The 16352-nt window shown below is 40.1% G+C and overlaps 1 protein-coding gene and 1 long non-coding RNA gene across 11 annotated transcripts in view; one reads left to right on the forward strand and one right to left on the reverse strand.

Moving 5' to 3' along the window:
• The window catches only part of LOC132507843 (uncharacterized), a 119033-nt gene extending 112958 nt beyond the window's left edge, over positions 1–6075 (reverse strand). For 4 of the 10 annotated variants that reach the window (XR_009536333.1, XR_009536335.1, XR_009536341.1 and 1 more), the window contains exons 1-2: positions 5890–6074; positions 4013–4390 (exon numbers count right to left, since the gene is read on the reverse strand). This is a non-coding gene — a long non-coding RNA (uncharacterized LOC132507843). Of the gene's footprint in view, positions 1–2749; positions 2821–4008; positions 4391–5889 lie in introns of all 10 variants that reach the window. The other 6 variants (XR_009536336.1, XR_009536337.1, XR_009536332.1 and 3 more) reach the window with 4 other exon arrangements.
• A 46-nt stretch (positions 6076–6121) lies between these two features.
• On the forward strand, positions 6122–14766 carry DEGS1 (delta 4-desaturase, sphingolipid 1). The gene is made up of 3 exons (XM_060127511.1): positions 6122–6338; positions 10947–11689; positions 14256–14766. Exons 1-3 carry the CDS (start codon positions 6257–6259, stop codon positions 14400–14402), a joined length of 972 nt encoding a protein of 323 aa, XP_059983494.1. The 5' UTR covers positions 6122–6256; the 3' UTR covers positions 14403–14766.
• The last annotated feature ends 1586 nt before the right edge of the window (positions 14767–16352 follow it).

The following is a 16352-nucleotide window of genomic DNA, read 5'->3' on the forward strand; positions in this document are numbered from 1 at the left end:
TGTCTTTTCACTCTTTTTTTTTTGCCTGTGTTGGGTCTTCGTTGCTGCGCCTGGGCTTTTTTTAGTTGTGGTGAACAGGGGCTGCTCTTCGTTGTGGTGCGTGGGCTTCTCATTGCAGTGACTTCTCTTGTTGTGGAGCACGGGCTCTAGTGCACACAGCTTCAGTAGTTGTGGCACGTGGGCTCAGTAGTGTGGCTCACGGACTCTAGAGTGCAGGCTCAGTATTCGTGGCGCACAGGTTTAGTTGCTCCGCAACATATGGGATCTTCCCAGACCAGGGATTGAAGCCGTGTCCCCTGCATTGACAGGCTGATTCGTAACCACTGCACCACCAGGGAAATCCTGTCTTTTCACTCTTTATGATGACTTTTGATGAACAGTTTCTACAGTTAATGAAGTAGTCTACTTTCAAAATATGTTTTCTTGATCGTTTGTGCCTTTTGTGTCTTCTTTTAAGAAATGACTTTTCTAAACTTCCCTAAATAATATTTTCTTCCTAATTCAAAATCTTCTTCGTTTAACCTTCCACATTTAAGTCTATAAGATGCGTTGAACTAATTTTAGTGTAAAATATGAGGTGGCTTCAATCTCATGTTTTCTCATATTGATAACCAATTATCCCAGCACCATTTTTATTGAAAATCTTCCCTTTTCCTTACTGATCTTATATTTCTATATACTGATAGGATTTATTTCTGCACCCTCTATTCTGTCTCATTATTATATTATTTATCCCTGAATTAATACTATGCTATCTATATTACACTACACTGTATTATTAATATGCTATCTTTATTTATTAATTTATTTATTTTTGCAGTACGCGGGCCTCTCACTGTTGTGGCCTCTCCCATTGCGGAGCACAGGCTCCAGACGCGCAGACTCAGCGGCCATGGTTCACGGGCCCAGCCGCTCCGCGGCATGTGGGATCTTCCCGGGCCAGGGCACGAACCCGCGTCCCCTGCATTGGCAGGCGGACTCTCAACCACTGTGCCACCAGGGAAGCCCTATAAGAATTTTTTTATCTGGTGAACTAAGTCCACTTACCTTGTTCTTTTATTGATATGCCTTGGCTATTCTTGACCCTTTTACTCTTCAATATAAATTTAAAATTAGCTTATCAAGTTCCACCAAAACCCATTTGAATTTTTATTAAAATATATTAAATTTGTAGATGAATTGTAAGAGTGGGGAGAATTGACACCTTTGTGGTATTTAGTCTTTCAATCCATAGACATGGTCTATTTCACAATTTATTTAAGTCTTTTATGTCTTTCAATAAAGTGTTATTATTTTCTTTTGAAGATCTTACACATCTTTTGTGAGATTTGTTTCTAGGTACTTTTTTTATGTTATCATAAATGTATCTTTCAGGCTTCAGCAAATGAACTGCTGAAATTAGAACACTCCCTCACACCATATACAAAAATAAACTCAAAATAGTTTAAAGATCTAAATATAAGACAAGACCTAAATAGAAGACCATAAAACTCCCAGAAGAGAACATAGGCAAAACATTCTCTGACATAGATCATAGCAATATTTTCTTAAATTGTCTCCCAAGGCAAATTTTAAAAAAAGCAAAAATAAACAAATGGGACCTAATCAAACTTAAAAAGCTTTTGTACAGCAAAGGAAACCATCAATAAAAAAGACAACCTACGGAATGGGAGAAAATATTTGCAAATGATACGACCGACAAGGGGTTAATTTCCAAAATAGACATACAGCTCATACAACTCAATATCAAAAAAAGCAAACAACCCAATCAAAAAATAGGCAGAAGACCTAAATAGACATTTCTCCAGAGAAGACATACAGATGGCCAACAGGCACATGAAAAAATGCTCAATGTTGCTAATTTTTAGAGAAGTGCAAATCAAAACTACAATGAGGAATCACTGCACACCAGTCAGAATGGCTATCATCAAAAAGTCTACAAATAATAAATGCTGGAGACAGTGTAGAGAAAAGGGAACCCTCCTACACTGTTGGTGGGAATGTAAATTGATACAGCCACTATGGAAAACAGTATGGAGGTTCCTTAAAAAACTACAAATAGAACTACCATACGACCCAGCAGTCCCACTACTGGGCACATATCCAGAAAAGATGAAAGCTCTAATTCAAAAAGATATATATATACCACAATGTTCACAGCAGCACTATTTATAATAGCCAAGAAATGGAAGCAAGTTAAGTATCCAACAACAGATAAATGAATAAACAAAATGTGGTACATATATACAATGGAATATTACTCAGCCATAAAAAGGAATGAAATTGGGTCATTTGTAGAGATGTGGATGGACCTAGAGACTGTCATACAGAGTGAAGTAAGTCAGAGAGAGCAAAACAAATATTGTATATTAACGTATATATGTGGAATCTAGAAAAATGGTATGGATGATCCTATTTGCAAAGCAGAAATAGAGAACAAATCTATGGATACCAAGGGGGAAGTGGGGTGGGAGGAATTGGGAGATTGGGATTGACACATATACACTATTGATACTATGTATAAAATAAATAGCTAATGAGAATATACCATATAGCACGGGGAACTTAATGCACTGTGGTGATGTGAATGGGAAGAAAGTCCAAAAGGGAAGGCATATATGTATGTGTATGGCTGACTCATTTTGTTGGGCAGCAGAAACTAATACAACATTGTAAAGCAACTATACTCCAATAAAAATTAATTAAAAAATGAAATAATCAAAAGTTGATCCAAATAGTTGGACCTCACCAAGGTAGAGCTGCAGATCCAAGTTTCCCAAGTGTGAAATAGACAAGAAGACTTGCCATTCAATTTTTTTCCTTTCCATATAGGATTTGTTGGGAAGACAAAAACGAAGCGATTGGTGCCATGTACAGGTAAGGATACAAGACTGGCACTTGTCTTATCTTAGGAGAACACAACCGGAAAGGATCTTAAAGATTATTTAAGCAGGAGTTCCTAACCTGAACTCAGAAAAATAAGTTGTGATGGCCTTCAAAAAGTATGTAAATACTACCTGCTCCCCAAAATTGTATACTACATTTTGTGTATGTGTGTTTCTCTGGAAAGAAGATAGTTTTCATAATATTTTCTAAGGGTTTGTAACCTCCAAGAGTATTAAGTATAATTTAATTAACCATTAATACTATGATCTGATTACTCAGGTAAGAATGTTATTTGCTTTTCCTTCCCAAAGTTTCTTGTTCATTAGAACTCAAATAAACAAACAAAAAGACAAATAAATGATATATTTGAAGTTAAGAGGGAAAAAAAAAGATACATGTACCCCAATGTTTACAGCAGCACTGTTTATAATAGCCAAGACATGGAAGCAACCTAAGTATCCATCAACAGATAAATGGATAAATAAGATGTAGTATATATATGCAATGGAATATTACTCAGCCATAAAAAAGAATGAAATATTGCCATTTGCTGCAACATCAATGGACCTAGAGATTATCATACTAACTGAAGTCAGAAAGAGAAAGACAAATATTATATGATATCACTTATATGTGGAATCTAAAACATAATACAAATGAATCTATTAATAAAACAGAAACAGACTCAAAGACATAGAAAATAAACTTATGGTTACCAAAGGGGAAGGAGACAGGGAGGATAAATTTGGAGTATGGGATTAACAGATATGACTATATATAAAATAGATAAGCAACAAGAATTTACACAGGGAACTATATTCAATATTTTGTAATAATCTATAATGGAAAATAATCTGAAAATATATTTATATATATAACTGAATTATTTTGCTGTATACCTGAAACTAACAATATTGCAAATCAATTATACCTCAACTTTTAAAAAATGAATTGCCCATTCAAAAATTTTAAAAAATGGAAAATGAAAAATCCACATGGAAGAACACCTTGATTTCAAAAGTATGGCTGCCCTCTTCTGAAAACTACATTGTCTGATATTTCCCAATATCACCAGGAACTACTGGGATTCTCCCACAGCTTTTTTTTTTTTTTTTAATTTACTTACTTTTGGCTGTGTTGGGTCTTCGTTGCTGCGCGTGGGCTTTCTCTAGCTGCGGTGAGCAGAGGCTACTCTTTATTGCGGTGTGCAGGCTTCTCATTGCTGTGGCTTCTCTTGTTGCAGAGCACGGGCTCTAGGCGCGCGGGCTTCAGTAGTTGTGGCACGCGGGCTCTAGAGCTCAGGCTCAGTAGTTGTGGCACACGGGCCTAGTTGCTCCTTGGCATGTGGGATCTTCCCCGACCAGGGCTCGAACCCGTGTCCCCTGCACTGGTAGGCGGATTCTTAACCACTGCGCCACCAGGAAGTCCTCACCCACAGCTTTTAACAGCAGACTGGATAGTGCCTTTCTAGAATAACTGGTATGATTGCTTCAAGATAAACTACCTGGCAGGAGTAAGGAAAAGATATGAAAGATAACACATTAAAAACTTTTAAAAGTCCACACTAAAAAAAAAAAAAAAGTCCACACTAAAGAAACATGCCTAAGTGTAATGAAAATACTTGTTAATCCCCACAAAAGTCCTGTAGCCGAATTCTTTTCCTTTTCTTTAGAATGTCAAAATCCACATTCAATTCAAATGTAAAAGGTGAAAAGGATTAAGTGAAAACATTCCCTCCCAACCCTTTCCCCTAGATTCCCACTTACTCTCTTACAATAATAATCATTTCTTGTTGTCTTTCTAAACCTATATTGTCTTTCTAAACCATATCCAAGGAAACACATATTATATATGTATTGTGTATGAAATATACTCCACGCCCCAGCCCATACCCAGTGTTTTGCATTTAACAGTACGTTTTGGAGATCTATTAAGACATAAAGACCTTACTCATTTTTTTTTTTTTTTTTAGTGTGGCATAGCATAGTAAGGTTAATCGCATGTGCCATTATGTGTTTGTTTCAGTTTGTCTGAGGTTTTTTTTTCCCCTGGTATGAAACGCTAATAGATCTGGACTTCAAAAAAAAACAAAAACAACTGTAATCATAACACTATTATCACACTTAAATTAACAATAATTTCTCAATATCATCACACATCTAATCGATATCTGAGTTAAATGATCTCATGTCAATTTTAAAAGCTTTTGACAATTTGAATTACAATCTAAATAACAGCAATACGTTGCAGTCGATTGATGTTTTTAAAGCCCCTTTTAATCTGTAGGTTTTCCCTCTTTTGTTTCCCTTGCGTTTTATTTATTAAAGTACCCAGGATGTTGTCCTGTAGAGTTTCCCACAGTCAAGATCTTGCTGATTCTATCTCTATGGTGTAGTTTAACATGCTCCTCTGTTCTATTTTCTATACATTAGTAGTTGGATCTAGGGGTTTGATCAGATTTCGTTGTGGTTTTGTGTGTGTGTGTGTGTGTGTGTGTGTGTGTGTGTGTGTGTGTGGTGTTCTTTTATTATAAGAACACCCTGTTGGTTATCTTCCTTTTTGTAATCTTAGTCAAAGTTTCTTTTTTAATGGAAAAGTGGTAATTAATTTTGAAACAAAATGTCCTCTCTTTCAGAAGGAGGTGGTGGTTCAAACGACTTCTGTGACAGATGTATGGCTGAGCAATCACCTTGTAAGAGAAATAGTCACACAAGAATAATTCAGGGAAAACAACAAATTCCTCATCATTTTTCACTCTCAACAACAGTGATTTCCTTTTTCTTAATTAGCTCTTAATCACCACAAGCTCCGCATTTTTTCCTGAGGTATTACTTCCAGGAGGCAGCCAAAAACGGCTCAGTGAATAAGCTGCTTTTCAAAATCAAACAACATTTGGGCGAGTCGCCATTTATGACCAAGGCTCCTCGTGATCGAGCTCCGGCCTTCCCCCGAGGCGCTAAAAAGCAGTCTTATTTAACTCGAGACCTTTCTTTCCTTTTTCACCTTTTTCCGGCCTTGGGCACCGGCACCGCGCAGGACAGGCCGCAAGGAGCCGGGACTTGCAGGAACTCGGTCTCAGCCGGTCGCCGAGTCACAGAATCTCAGAACCCCCAGCCAGTGAGCCGCGGAATCCCGTCCACCGCTGGGGCCTCCGCCCGGCCTGCCACGCTCCGGGGCGGGCGTGGTGGTGGTTGGGGCCGGAGGGGCGGGGCCTCGAGGCTCCGCCCCACTCGGCGACTGCTCTCCGGCTCCGCAGCAGCCAGCTGACACTAGTCGCGGAGCCGCCGCCTTCGCTTTCATCTCCGCCGCAGCTTCGGAGGATCCCGGCCAGGAGCGAGAGCCGGCAGCTAGCCCGCAAGCCGCCGCCGCCATGGGGAACCGCGTTTCTCGGGAAGACTTCGAGTGGGTCTACACCGACCAGCCCCACGCCACTCGGCGCCAGGAGATCCTGGGTGAGGTCCGGGCCCGCGCCCCGTTATGTGCGTGCGCGGCCTCCCGCTACCGGGACGCGCCCTCCTCGCGCGGCCCTTGCGCGCCCGAGGCCGGTTAAGAGTCGACTCCCTGCCGCGTCCCGCCGCCCCGGCCGCCTGGCCTCGCGGGAAAAGCCGGGGGAGGCGCTGGGCCGGAGCGGGAGGGAGGGAGGGATCCCCGCGCTCCCCCGTCCCACCGCGTAGCCCCGGCCCTTCGGCTGGGAGGCGCAGGCGCGCCCCCAAGCGCGGGCGTGCGGTCGAGGCCAGGGTTTGCTCAGAGCCGAGTCCCCGCGACTAGGCCACCCTTGGGTAGATCCTCTCGCTTGGAAATTCTCGTGCCGCGGGTCGGCACCGTTTCCTCCCCGTCTCCGTCCTCCCCCTCCCCCCTCCTCCTCCTCTCCCCTCCTCCTCCTCTCCCCTCCTCCTCCTCTCCCCTCCTCCTCCTCTCCCTCTCTCGGTAGCCGGCCCCGGCAGAGCCAGGCTGCGAGCGTGTGCGCGGCAGGGCGTGGTCCTGGAGCATCTGGCGGCCCACGCGCGGGGCGCGCTGACGTTGGTCAGCGCCAGCCGGTCATCCTGCCGCCGGCGGCTGCCGCCTTGGGCCGGGGAGGGAACTCGTGGTACCCGACCCGTTTGACCGCAGGGGCTTCTCGGGCCGGAAAGGGAAGCGTTCCAGGGTCCGGATCCTGCTGCGATCACGGTGTTCTCATTGATCCTCTCAACGAGGCTCATGCAAGAAAGGCAGATTCATATATATTTTTCATCCATCCCAGTTTTGTGGACGAAAAGGCTGAAGTATGGAAGACTTGCCAAGATTAGCCTTCTGGTCCCCTGACTGCTAGTTTAGGGCCTTTACACCAGGTTAACTAGGCCTTATTCAACTCTCTAGAGGTGTAAGGCGCTCAGCTATTTGCAGCTTCTACATTATATAGAGAATTCTCTCATTTCTCCCAGGGTACTCTTAATGGTAAGCTAGGCATTGTGTTGAGTGCTTTACAAACATTACACAATTTAATCCTGCCAGTAATTAGGTAGGTGTTATTCCTGTTTTAAAGATGAAGTAAGAGTGAATAAGTAAACGTTAGAGGGGAATTCTCATCTGGGTTAGATTACCTTCAAAGCATTGCTTTTAACCTCTTTGCTGTTGCTTCAAAGATCTGGAAACTAGTGGGTGGTAAATTGAATAGGAGGAATTCTTTCTCATACACAGTATTCCCCTAGTTTTTTTTCTCTGCATCCATTTGTGCAATGAAAAGAAAAATCAAGCCCCTGAGTTTTGTTGGGTAAGTTAGAAATTTCATGTTTTCACAAAAAGAAAGGAGTTAACCCTTTAAAAACTTTCATGGTCGAGCAGACCCTTCAGAGTTGTCTCTTGGACTAGAGTTCACCTTCTCCAGGTTGCCTGCCTCCTGAATAAAGCAACCTTTCCTTTCCAGCCAATACTTGTCTCTTGAGTCCCGCAAACAGCAGAACCAGAGTTTGGTAGCATGTGGTCACAGATCTAGTAAATGGAGGAATCTAGATTTAAATCCATATCCTTCTGACACTAGGGACTATTTTACACTGTAATAGAACTTTATAAATTGTTAAAAAAAAAAGAGTTAGTAGATCCCTTTGAAATGGATTTGTTAAAATTGAATCAGTAAGTTGGGAGCTTGAACCTTTATAGTTGCTATTAAGGGTATACTTTTAAGAAAGTTTGGTTCGTGGATGCTTTCCTTTTTATTTTTAATCAAAATGTGTATTTTGCAAATCACACATAGGAGATAGCATATGGTACATTTTATCTATGCCTGATCAATACATTACATAAGAATAATCTGGTATCCACGCTATAAAAACCAACTCCTGAATACTGGAACTTAGCTATCTATTTAAAATTCAGAAAATCAAGGAAGTCAAAAGGTGCTTGTTCATGCTTATCTCAACACTGAACCTTTTTTCCACAAACTTATCATCACTGGACCGTTTCACTTGGAAAGTAGAAGGACTACATATTTCTCAATGAAAACATCATTTTCCCTGCAGGTGTAAATAAATACTGCTCAGTGTTCCATCTCAGGGGTGGAGATGGAATACCCTCAGGAAAGATAAAAATCTGGAGACTTGTTTAAATTATACTTAAATGGTGAGATATTTCTCAAATGTATCAGGTTTTGGGGGAGAGAGAGACACCAGAGAACATGGATATGTTGTTTAACAACCACCATCTGTATGCTAAATTTACAAAATTTATGTACGAAATTAATGAAGGCTAGGAACTAGACCATTATTAGTGGGTCAGATAATCACAAGAAATGCTCCTTTTACTGCTGTACTTCCACAGTGAAACAGCATTTTTTTAACAGCCTTATTAAAATATAATTCACAAACTATAAAGTTCATCCTTTTTTTTTTTTTGGCCATGCCGCAGGGCATGTGGGATCTTAATTCCCCAACTAGGGATCAAACCCGTTCCCCCTGCACTGGAAGCGCAGTCTTAACCACTGGACCGCCAGGGAAGTCCTGAAAGTTCACCCATTTAAAGTTTACGATTCAGTGAGTTTTTATAGTGTATTCACAGAGTTTTAAACTATCACTACAATCTAATTTTATAAAGTTTTAGTCACCCTAAAAAGAAACCCTATACTCATAAGCAGTCTCCATATCTTCCAGTCCTGGGCAACCACTAATCTTTCTGTTTTTATAGATTTGCTTATTCTGGATGTTTCTTATGAATGAAATCATAAAATATTTGGTCTTTTGTGACTGACTTCTTTCACTTTGCATAATGTTTTCAAGGTTCACCCATGTTGTAGCATGTATCAGTACTCAGATCCTTTTTGTAAGTTTCGTGTTTGGTGTAAGAGAGAGGTCCAGTTTTATTCTTCTGCACATGGATGACCAGTTTTTCCAGCACCATTTGTTGAAAAGACTATTCTTTCCCCCCATTTAATTATATTGGCATGCTAGTATTGATTTTTATATACTATTACAGCTTTGCAAAAATTTGGTACAGAATTACTTGGAGGAAGTTGATTTGTCTGAGAAAAATGTGCCATCTTTGTTTCATGATTTTAGTGTAACTATGAAGTGTGTGTTATCTTCTATCCCTTGTCAGATGTGTCAATTTAATCTAGTTTTATGTAAGGTAAAAATGCTGGAGCTCTAAACAGAAATAACACATTTTAATACAAAAGATTTATTACTTATCCACCAATGAATTAAACACTTGTTTGGAGGACTGCTCAAAATGCCCATATTTTAATGAATGACTTATTTGAGTTTTTCATTTATCCCAGGGTAGTTAGTTTTAGACGCAAACCTATTGAGTAATCAATAATCAAAAAGTAACCCTCAAAAGGATTATTTTTTTTGGCCTATTGCCTACAAAATTGTTAACATTGATGAAATGAACTAATACCAACAAAGATGAGAGGTTAGGGAGTGGAGACAGAAGAGGGGAAAGGAAAGAAACAAGAATAATTACCTCGAATTAACACTACCTTTATTTCTTATATCTAAAACTAGACTTAAATAACTTCCTGTCTTGCATTTTAAGCTTTTATTGAATTCTTCATTTCACCTTTAGGGAAAAGAGGGTGAAGCTGCTCTTCTTTTTTCTGAATCTTTTCAAGAACACTCTGAAAGACCTGTCCCAAGAAAAAGGTCCTTCTTCCTTTTGCTGTCCTGGGTCAAACATACTTGACAACACACAAAACAAAAGATGTTCATTATATCTGGGCTTCCATCTCTGGAGTGCCGGGATACAGAGAAGAATCTGCATTTGCCTGTAGGAACACTTGCCTGAAATGCAGAGATTTTTATTACTGGCCCTTCCCATAATACTTGGATATTTGCATGTGAATTCAACAAATAATCTAACACAGATTAGTATTGTTCAGTTCTAACGCAAAAAGAAAGAAAGAAGGGGGCGTGGTGTTGTGAATCCATAGAGTTCTTTGGAAATTACCCTAATTTCCAGGTGACTAGAAAAAGTCTACATTGGCAAAAATTTACATATCTAAATGTCTAAAAATAGGAAAATGGTTAGAAGTTACAACTGGCAACTAGAAGTGATTTAGTCATTAAAAAGGAAATTATGAAATCTAAGTATATAATATGTATATATTATATATAAGTATATTGCATATATAGTATATTGTATATATATTACATAAAAGCATATTGTAATAGTCTGTAATCTGCCAGACACATAGGTTTACCAGATTATGATTACCACTTTGTAAAACTTATAAATTTAATATACAAAAAATTGTTAGGAGTGAAAAGGCAACTAGATAACATGAAATCTTTACTCATTTGTGACTATCTTTTTGTTATTGTGGAGAGTCTAGATTTTGAGCCTTATTTTTTTCCGCATAAATTCTCAATTTGTTGTGACATAGTATTTAGTAATTTTACTGTTGAATACACTCCTTCCCTGTAGTAGACAAATATTTGATAAAGTCTCTAATAGAGGGCATATAATGACTTGGAAAAAGAAAAAAATTAATCCATGTGTTAATGTAATTGATGTTAGTTTAATTATAATTGCAGAACTATTGTGCACTTTTCTCAGTCTCTGAGTTTTTGTTTGTTTTTCCCTTACAGCAAAGTATCCAGAGATAAAATCCTTAATGAAACCTGATTCCAACTTGATATGGATTGTAATTTTGATGGTTCTCACTCAGTTTGTTGCATTTTACTTAGTGAAGGACTTGGACTGGAAATGGGTCCTATTTTGGGCGTATGCCTTTGGCAGCTGCATTAATCATTCAACGACTCTGGCTATTCATGAAGTTTCCCACAACAGTGCCTTTGGCCAATGCAAACCTATGAGGAATCGTTGGTTTGGAATATTTGCTAATCTCCCTATTGGTGTTCCATATTCAATTTCCTTTAAGAGGTATCACATGGATCATCATCGATACCTCGGTGGTGATGGCGTCGATGTGGATATTCCAACTGATTTTGAAGGCTGGTTCTTCTGTACCACTTTCAGAAAGTTTATCTGGGTTATTCTTCAACCTCTCTTTTATGCTTTTCGGCCTCTGTTCATCAACCCCAAACCAATTTCTTATCTGGAAATCATCAATACTGTGATCCAGATCACTTTTGACGTTGCGATTTACTACGTTTTGGGAATTAAATCTTTAGTCTACATGTTGGCGGCAACCTTACTTGGCCTAGGTTTGCACCCAATCTCTGGACATTTTATAGCTGAACATTACATGTTCTTAAAAGGACATGAAACTTACTCATACTATGGGCCTCTGAATTTACTCACCTTCAATGTGGGTTACCATAATGAACACCATGACTTCCCCAACATTCCCGGAAAAAGCCTTCCCCTGGTAAGTAAAGGATTTGATACATGTTCTAATTTCTGATGGTTATATGATCAAAATTACTTTTGACTTGCTCATTTAACATGGAATCTAGTATATTTCGTCCATCTAGGCTGTTCATCAAAGAAAACAGCAAGAGTCCAAGTCCTGAGTTGGCCAGCCTAACTTTACAAAGAGTTCACTGTCCTGGATCCCTAAGCCTAGCGGTAACACGTCTGGTTTAGAATGTTGGGGGATCTGCAAAATTGGCTAACATGTGAAGTAATTCAGAAATAGAGAATGAATTCCCTCTGTGAAGGGAGCAAAAGTTCACATAACCGTTATCACTGTTAAGCTGAATACACTTAGCTAAGGTTTGTGTTGGTTTGTTGTGAAATACAGAGGTCCTACATAATTGCTCTGCAAAATAAGTGAACTTCAGTTTCCAGTACCACAGACTTCCCACAGGTAGGGACCATCTGTTTCCTGTCACATAGACTTTCAGTGTGTCGTTTGTGGAGTAAATGAAAGACAGCACATTGACACTCATCCTTTCACCCTTCCCAAAACAGGATGATCCTCTCCAAACTTCAGTTGTATTTCTGATGAGTTCTCTTATTAGACTTGCCATCCTCAGAATGGATAACTTTTACAATTCCATTACCAAAAAAATGTTTCCGTAATTCTAAAAAGGGGAAGTAGTATGATGTGTAATATCAGGTTTTTTTGATTTTTTTTTTTTAGCTGTGATATAAGGGAACCATAGCCAGGTATTTTATGCTATCATATCCACCCAACCACATTTTATAGATTTCCTCTTCAGTTTTTAAATGTTGACTGTCTGCAGACTCGTATACAACATGACAATGAAATACAACGTTTGATTATTGATTGGATTGCCAATTGAGGAAAGAAAGATCTAGAAAGGACATTGAGTTAGTGGGGAAATTTTGAATCTGGACCGTGTGATACATAATACTGTGTCATTGTTAAATTTCTTGGGTGCGGTAATGGTATTATGGTCTTGTCGGGGAATGTCCTCGTTCTTAGGAGATATGTGTAGAATATTTAGGGGTGAAGTATTCAGGGTTAGTTTTCATATAATGTCTGCAGCTTTCTTTCGTCAAAGAAAGAGCAAAGTATGTGGCGTGTCCTATATATGGAGAGAGAGAAAGTGGCCGTGACATAGTGTCAATTGGTGGACCTAGGTGAAGGGCATATGGGTGTTGGTTTTTCTGTTCTTTCAACTTTTCTGTCGGTTTTACATTTTTCAAAATAAAATGGGGGAAAGCACCACATAACTGGCCAAAGACAGCTTTGAAACGGTGTAATGTGGTGCTAGTGCAGCTACTTTGTGTCATTGTGGCCTGAAAAGTACAGCCCACCTTTGCTTGCCTCTTCCCTGACTAGGACAGTACATTTTTATATTTTAAGAGGTTATGGTTTAAGGAGAAAGCCAGTCACCTTCGGAGCAAAATAATTAATTTTTTCCAATATAAACCACATACTTTGACTTGTAATTTTCTTGAACAGTCCCTGAACTGTTCAGCTCAAACATTACTTGACCTAAGGCCCATGGTTCATCAGTGAGTATTGAGTTCCCACTCCATTCCACACTGTTTTCCTGTTGCTTAGCTAAACTAACACACGTTCTCAGAGTTCTCTTAAGTCTTCCTTTTCCGGCTTTTTCTATGGTGTATACCAAGGAGTATCTTGTTCTACAGTTGTTGTGCTGCAGTAGTTATGTTGCATATAACTGTCACGTGGTTAGTTAACAGGTATGTATAGCAAGGTTTCTTTTAACAGCTTTATTGAGATGTAACTCATAGATACAATTCATCCATTTAAAATTCAATGGTTTTTAGATTGTTCAGAGTTGTACAACCATCGCTGTAATCAATTTTAGAATATTCTTATCACAATAACAAGGTTCTTTAATTTTTTCTATGTTTTTCGTGCTGTCTCTCTTCAACATCTTGGATTCTGTGTTTTTGTTTTCCTTTGGGATTTATTAGGGTAGTTTTTGTACATTTTGTTGAAGCCACAGAATTTTTTCTTACTCAGCAGTAACTAGTTTTGCTTGCTCATCACACTGGCAGTAATTTTTTTAAAAGACATTCTCAACTTGAGATGGCTGAATTGCACACTTGATAAGTGATTAATTTCTAACTGGCATGCCACAATAATTGATCAGTATTTGTAGGTTCCTTAATGGCAGGGGATCAAGTGGTGCCTTTAAACCCTACAGTGGCGGCCGTGCAGTACCACACTTAAAAAGCAGCGAGCTGACTGGATTGCAAGTATTTGTTGTTAAAGATCCCAGCTGCCAACTTTTACAAGTAAACCAGTATATTTAGTCCCTCAGAGCTTGTTGGAACGTCATTAACTCTAGAGGATCAAGTATATGTTACTGCTGAAATGGAAGCTGCTTTTTGTTTATAATTCCCAAAGCTGCTGCTTTTATTTATTTATTTATTTGAGAGGGAGGCGGGAGAAAGTCTCATGGTTTCTCCTGAGTGTGTGTGTCAGACGTTCATCTGTCATCTGTAATAGGACTCAGCACTCACTCATCTTGCTGTATTTTCCCTTCCAGGTGAGGAAGATAGCAGCTGAGTACTATGAGAGCCTCCCCCACTACAATTCCTGGATAAAAGTACTGTATGATTTTGTGACGGATGATACAATAAGTCCCTATTCGAGGGTGAAGAGGCATCAAAAAGGCAGCGTGGTTCTGGAGTAAATGTCATTAAGGCCAAAGGAATTCCTCTCTGAAACTCCAGAATAGCTGAGAAAGTGGAATTTTTACTAAAAAGACCAGCGACGTTCAGAAGCTGCCCTCCTACAAATTCGAAGTCTGATCTTCGTGGTATCAAGAAGCTAATCTGGCTGTAAACAGTCAGCCTGTCTGTGCAGCATTCAGCTTTACTCACAGGAAACTTGTTCACTGTATTACCACCGTGGTGGATGTTTTCACTTAGGTCTGACACTTTGTAAGCATATCATAAAAGAATAGCTTTTCAAAAGCTATTTCTAGTATGTTGTTTTCACTATAAGGATTTACTTTATTAAAACATCTAATAAACTGAGCTGTTGATCACAATAAATAGTGTGTATCATATTTTTTTTAATTTTACTGTCTTTACACTATAACCAGAGTACTGGGGGTGAGCTTACTTTAAAATTTAAAAAGGCCTGGAACTATCTTTCACCGCAAGCCGAACGACTCATTTTTACTCTTTTCTGTTGTAGCAAAATACATGGAACCTAAATTAGTGCTGAGTCCTGCACAGCCTATTCATAAGTCAAGACATCACTGAGTTTAATCACATAGAACCTTCAACTTCCTTTTCAGATGCGTGGACTCTCAAATTAGAAGCAACTCAACTAACTGATCAAGGGTTTCTTATCATTTCGTTTCAGCGGAAGCGGGTTGGGTCTGATGGTAGATGGTTGGTGTCAAGTAGCCAGTATCGAGGGCTGTTAGGCCGGCAGTCCTGGTTACCTGAAACGTGTCATTTGGGTAAATTTAGTGTACTATGGTGAACTATTTTTTTATCTTTTTTTTGGCCGGGCTGCACAGCATGCGGCATCTTCCCCTGACCAGGGATCGAACCCTGTGCCCCCTGCAGTGCGAGCTCAGAGGAGTCTTAACCACTGGACTGCCAGGGATGTCCCTGGTGAACTATTTTAAAGTAGTCCATGGTATCAAAAAATCAAATAGTCTACAGTTTGTACATAACACCAACCCTCTGTCATCCTGAATACAAGATATTATAAAATTCTTACTTTTATAATTCCCAGCTGTGTTGCAGTTTCACATGCTGGTGGTGAAGAGTACCGCGCTCATCCTCAGAAGGATTGGGTTTTCACAGACCTAATTTGGGGCGACAGAGTACTTTGCTTTCCCTTCCCTATCCTCTTGCCTGGGAAAATTCCTAGTGTCTTCGAACTATTGCTTAATGACCCTTTGCTTTAACGTTTAGAGTGATAACAGAACCAACTTTACAACTCAGATGTACGGGCTCAGTCAGTAAAAGTATCTGTGAAACCTCCCCTTGTGTTTGACACTAACTGAGCCCTCCACTCACTCCCCTTTGCTGTAGAACTTCAGTCAGTGGCTCAGCTGCCTTGCAAGTGCTGAAAACCCCCAGCTCTGCCAGCTCAGCCCGCTCTCAGTTCCATTTCCTTCCTGGTCCGTAGACGGGGGTGCCTCATTTTCCTTCCCAAAACTTGCCAGTTCTGCTTACATGACCTCTTGCCTGACAGAGGGTTCAGCCTCCTAGCGGTCTCCAGGCCCGTCTAGCTTCCATCTGCCAGCTTGGGCCATTCTTTGTCACTGACGGTGACTTCCAAAGAGAGACCTACGAATCAGGGCGGCAGGAAGGCTGGGTAGCAGAGCCTTGAAGGCACAAGGATAGGTCCTGAGACATGGTTCAGTAGCTTTGCACGAGTTCTCCCTTCTGCCTAGATTCCCTTTCCCCATTCCTGGTCTGGGTCCTTCGGGCTCACACCAGTATTTGGTAGCCCATCCCTCTCGCCAGCAGGTCAGGTGCCACTTTTTGGACTCTCCAACCAGTGTTTGTTTATCTCATTCATGGTCCACATACTATTTTGTAAATACACTTTGTTTTCCCCTGAGGCTGTAATTTCTTAGGGGCAGGGATGACCTTTTATTTCTCTGTTCCCCAAC

The sequence above is a fragment of the Lagenorhynchus albirostris genome, chromosome 2 (assembly GCF_949774975.1).
Source record: "Lagenorhynchus albirostris chromosome 2, mLagAlb1.1, whole genome shotgun sequence".
Classification (NCBI taxonomy): Eukaryota; Metazoa; Chordata; class Mammalia; order Artiodactyla; family Delphinidae; genus Lagenorhynchus; species Lagenorhynchus albirostris.

Bases quoted from the DNA above. Each gene is read 5' to 3' on its own strand.
- DEGS1 (XM_060127511.1), top strand. From the start codon at position 6,257: ATGGGGAACCGCGTTTCTCGGGAAGACTTCGAGTGGGTCTACACCGAC. The intron at 6,339-10,946 runs GTGAGGTCCGGG...TTTCCCTTACAG, and splicing joins TCGGCGCCAGGAGATCCTGG to CAAAGTATCCAGAGATAAAA. The intron at 11,690-14,255 runs GTAAGTAAAGGA...TTTCCCTTCCAG, and splicing joins CCGGAAAAAGCCTTCCCCTG to GTGAGGAAGATAGCAGCTGA.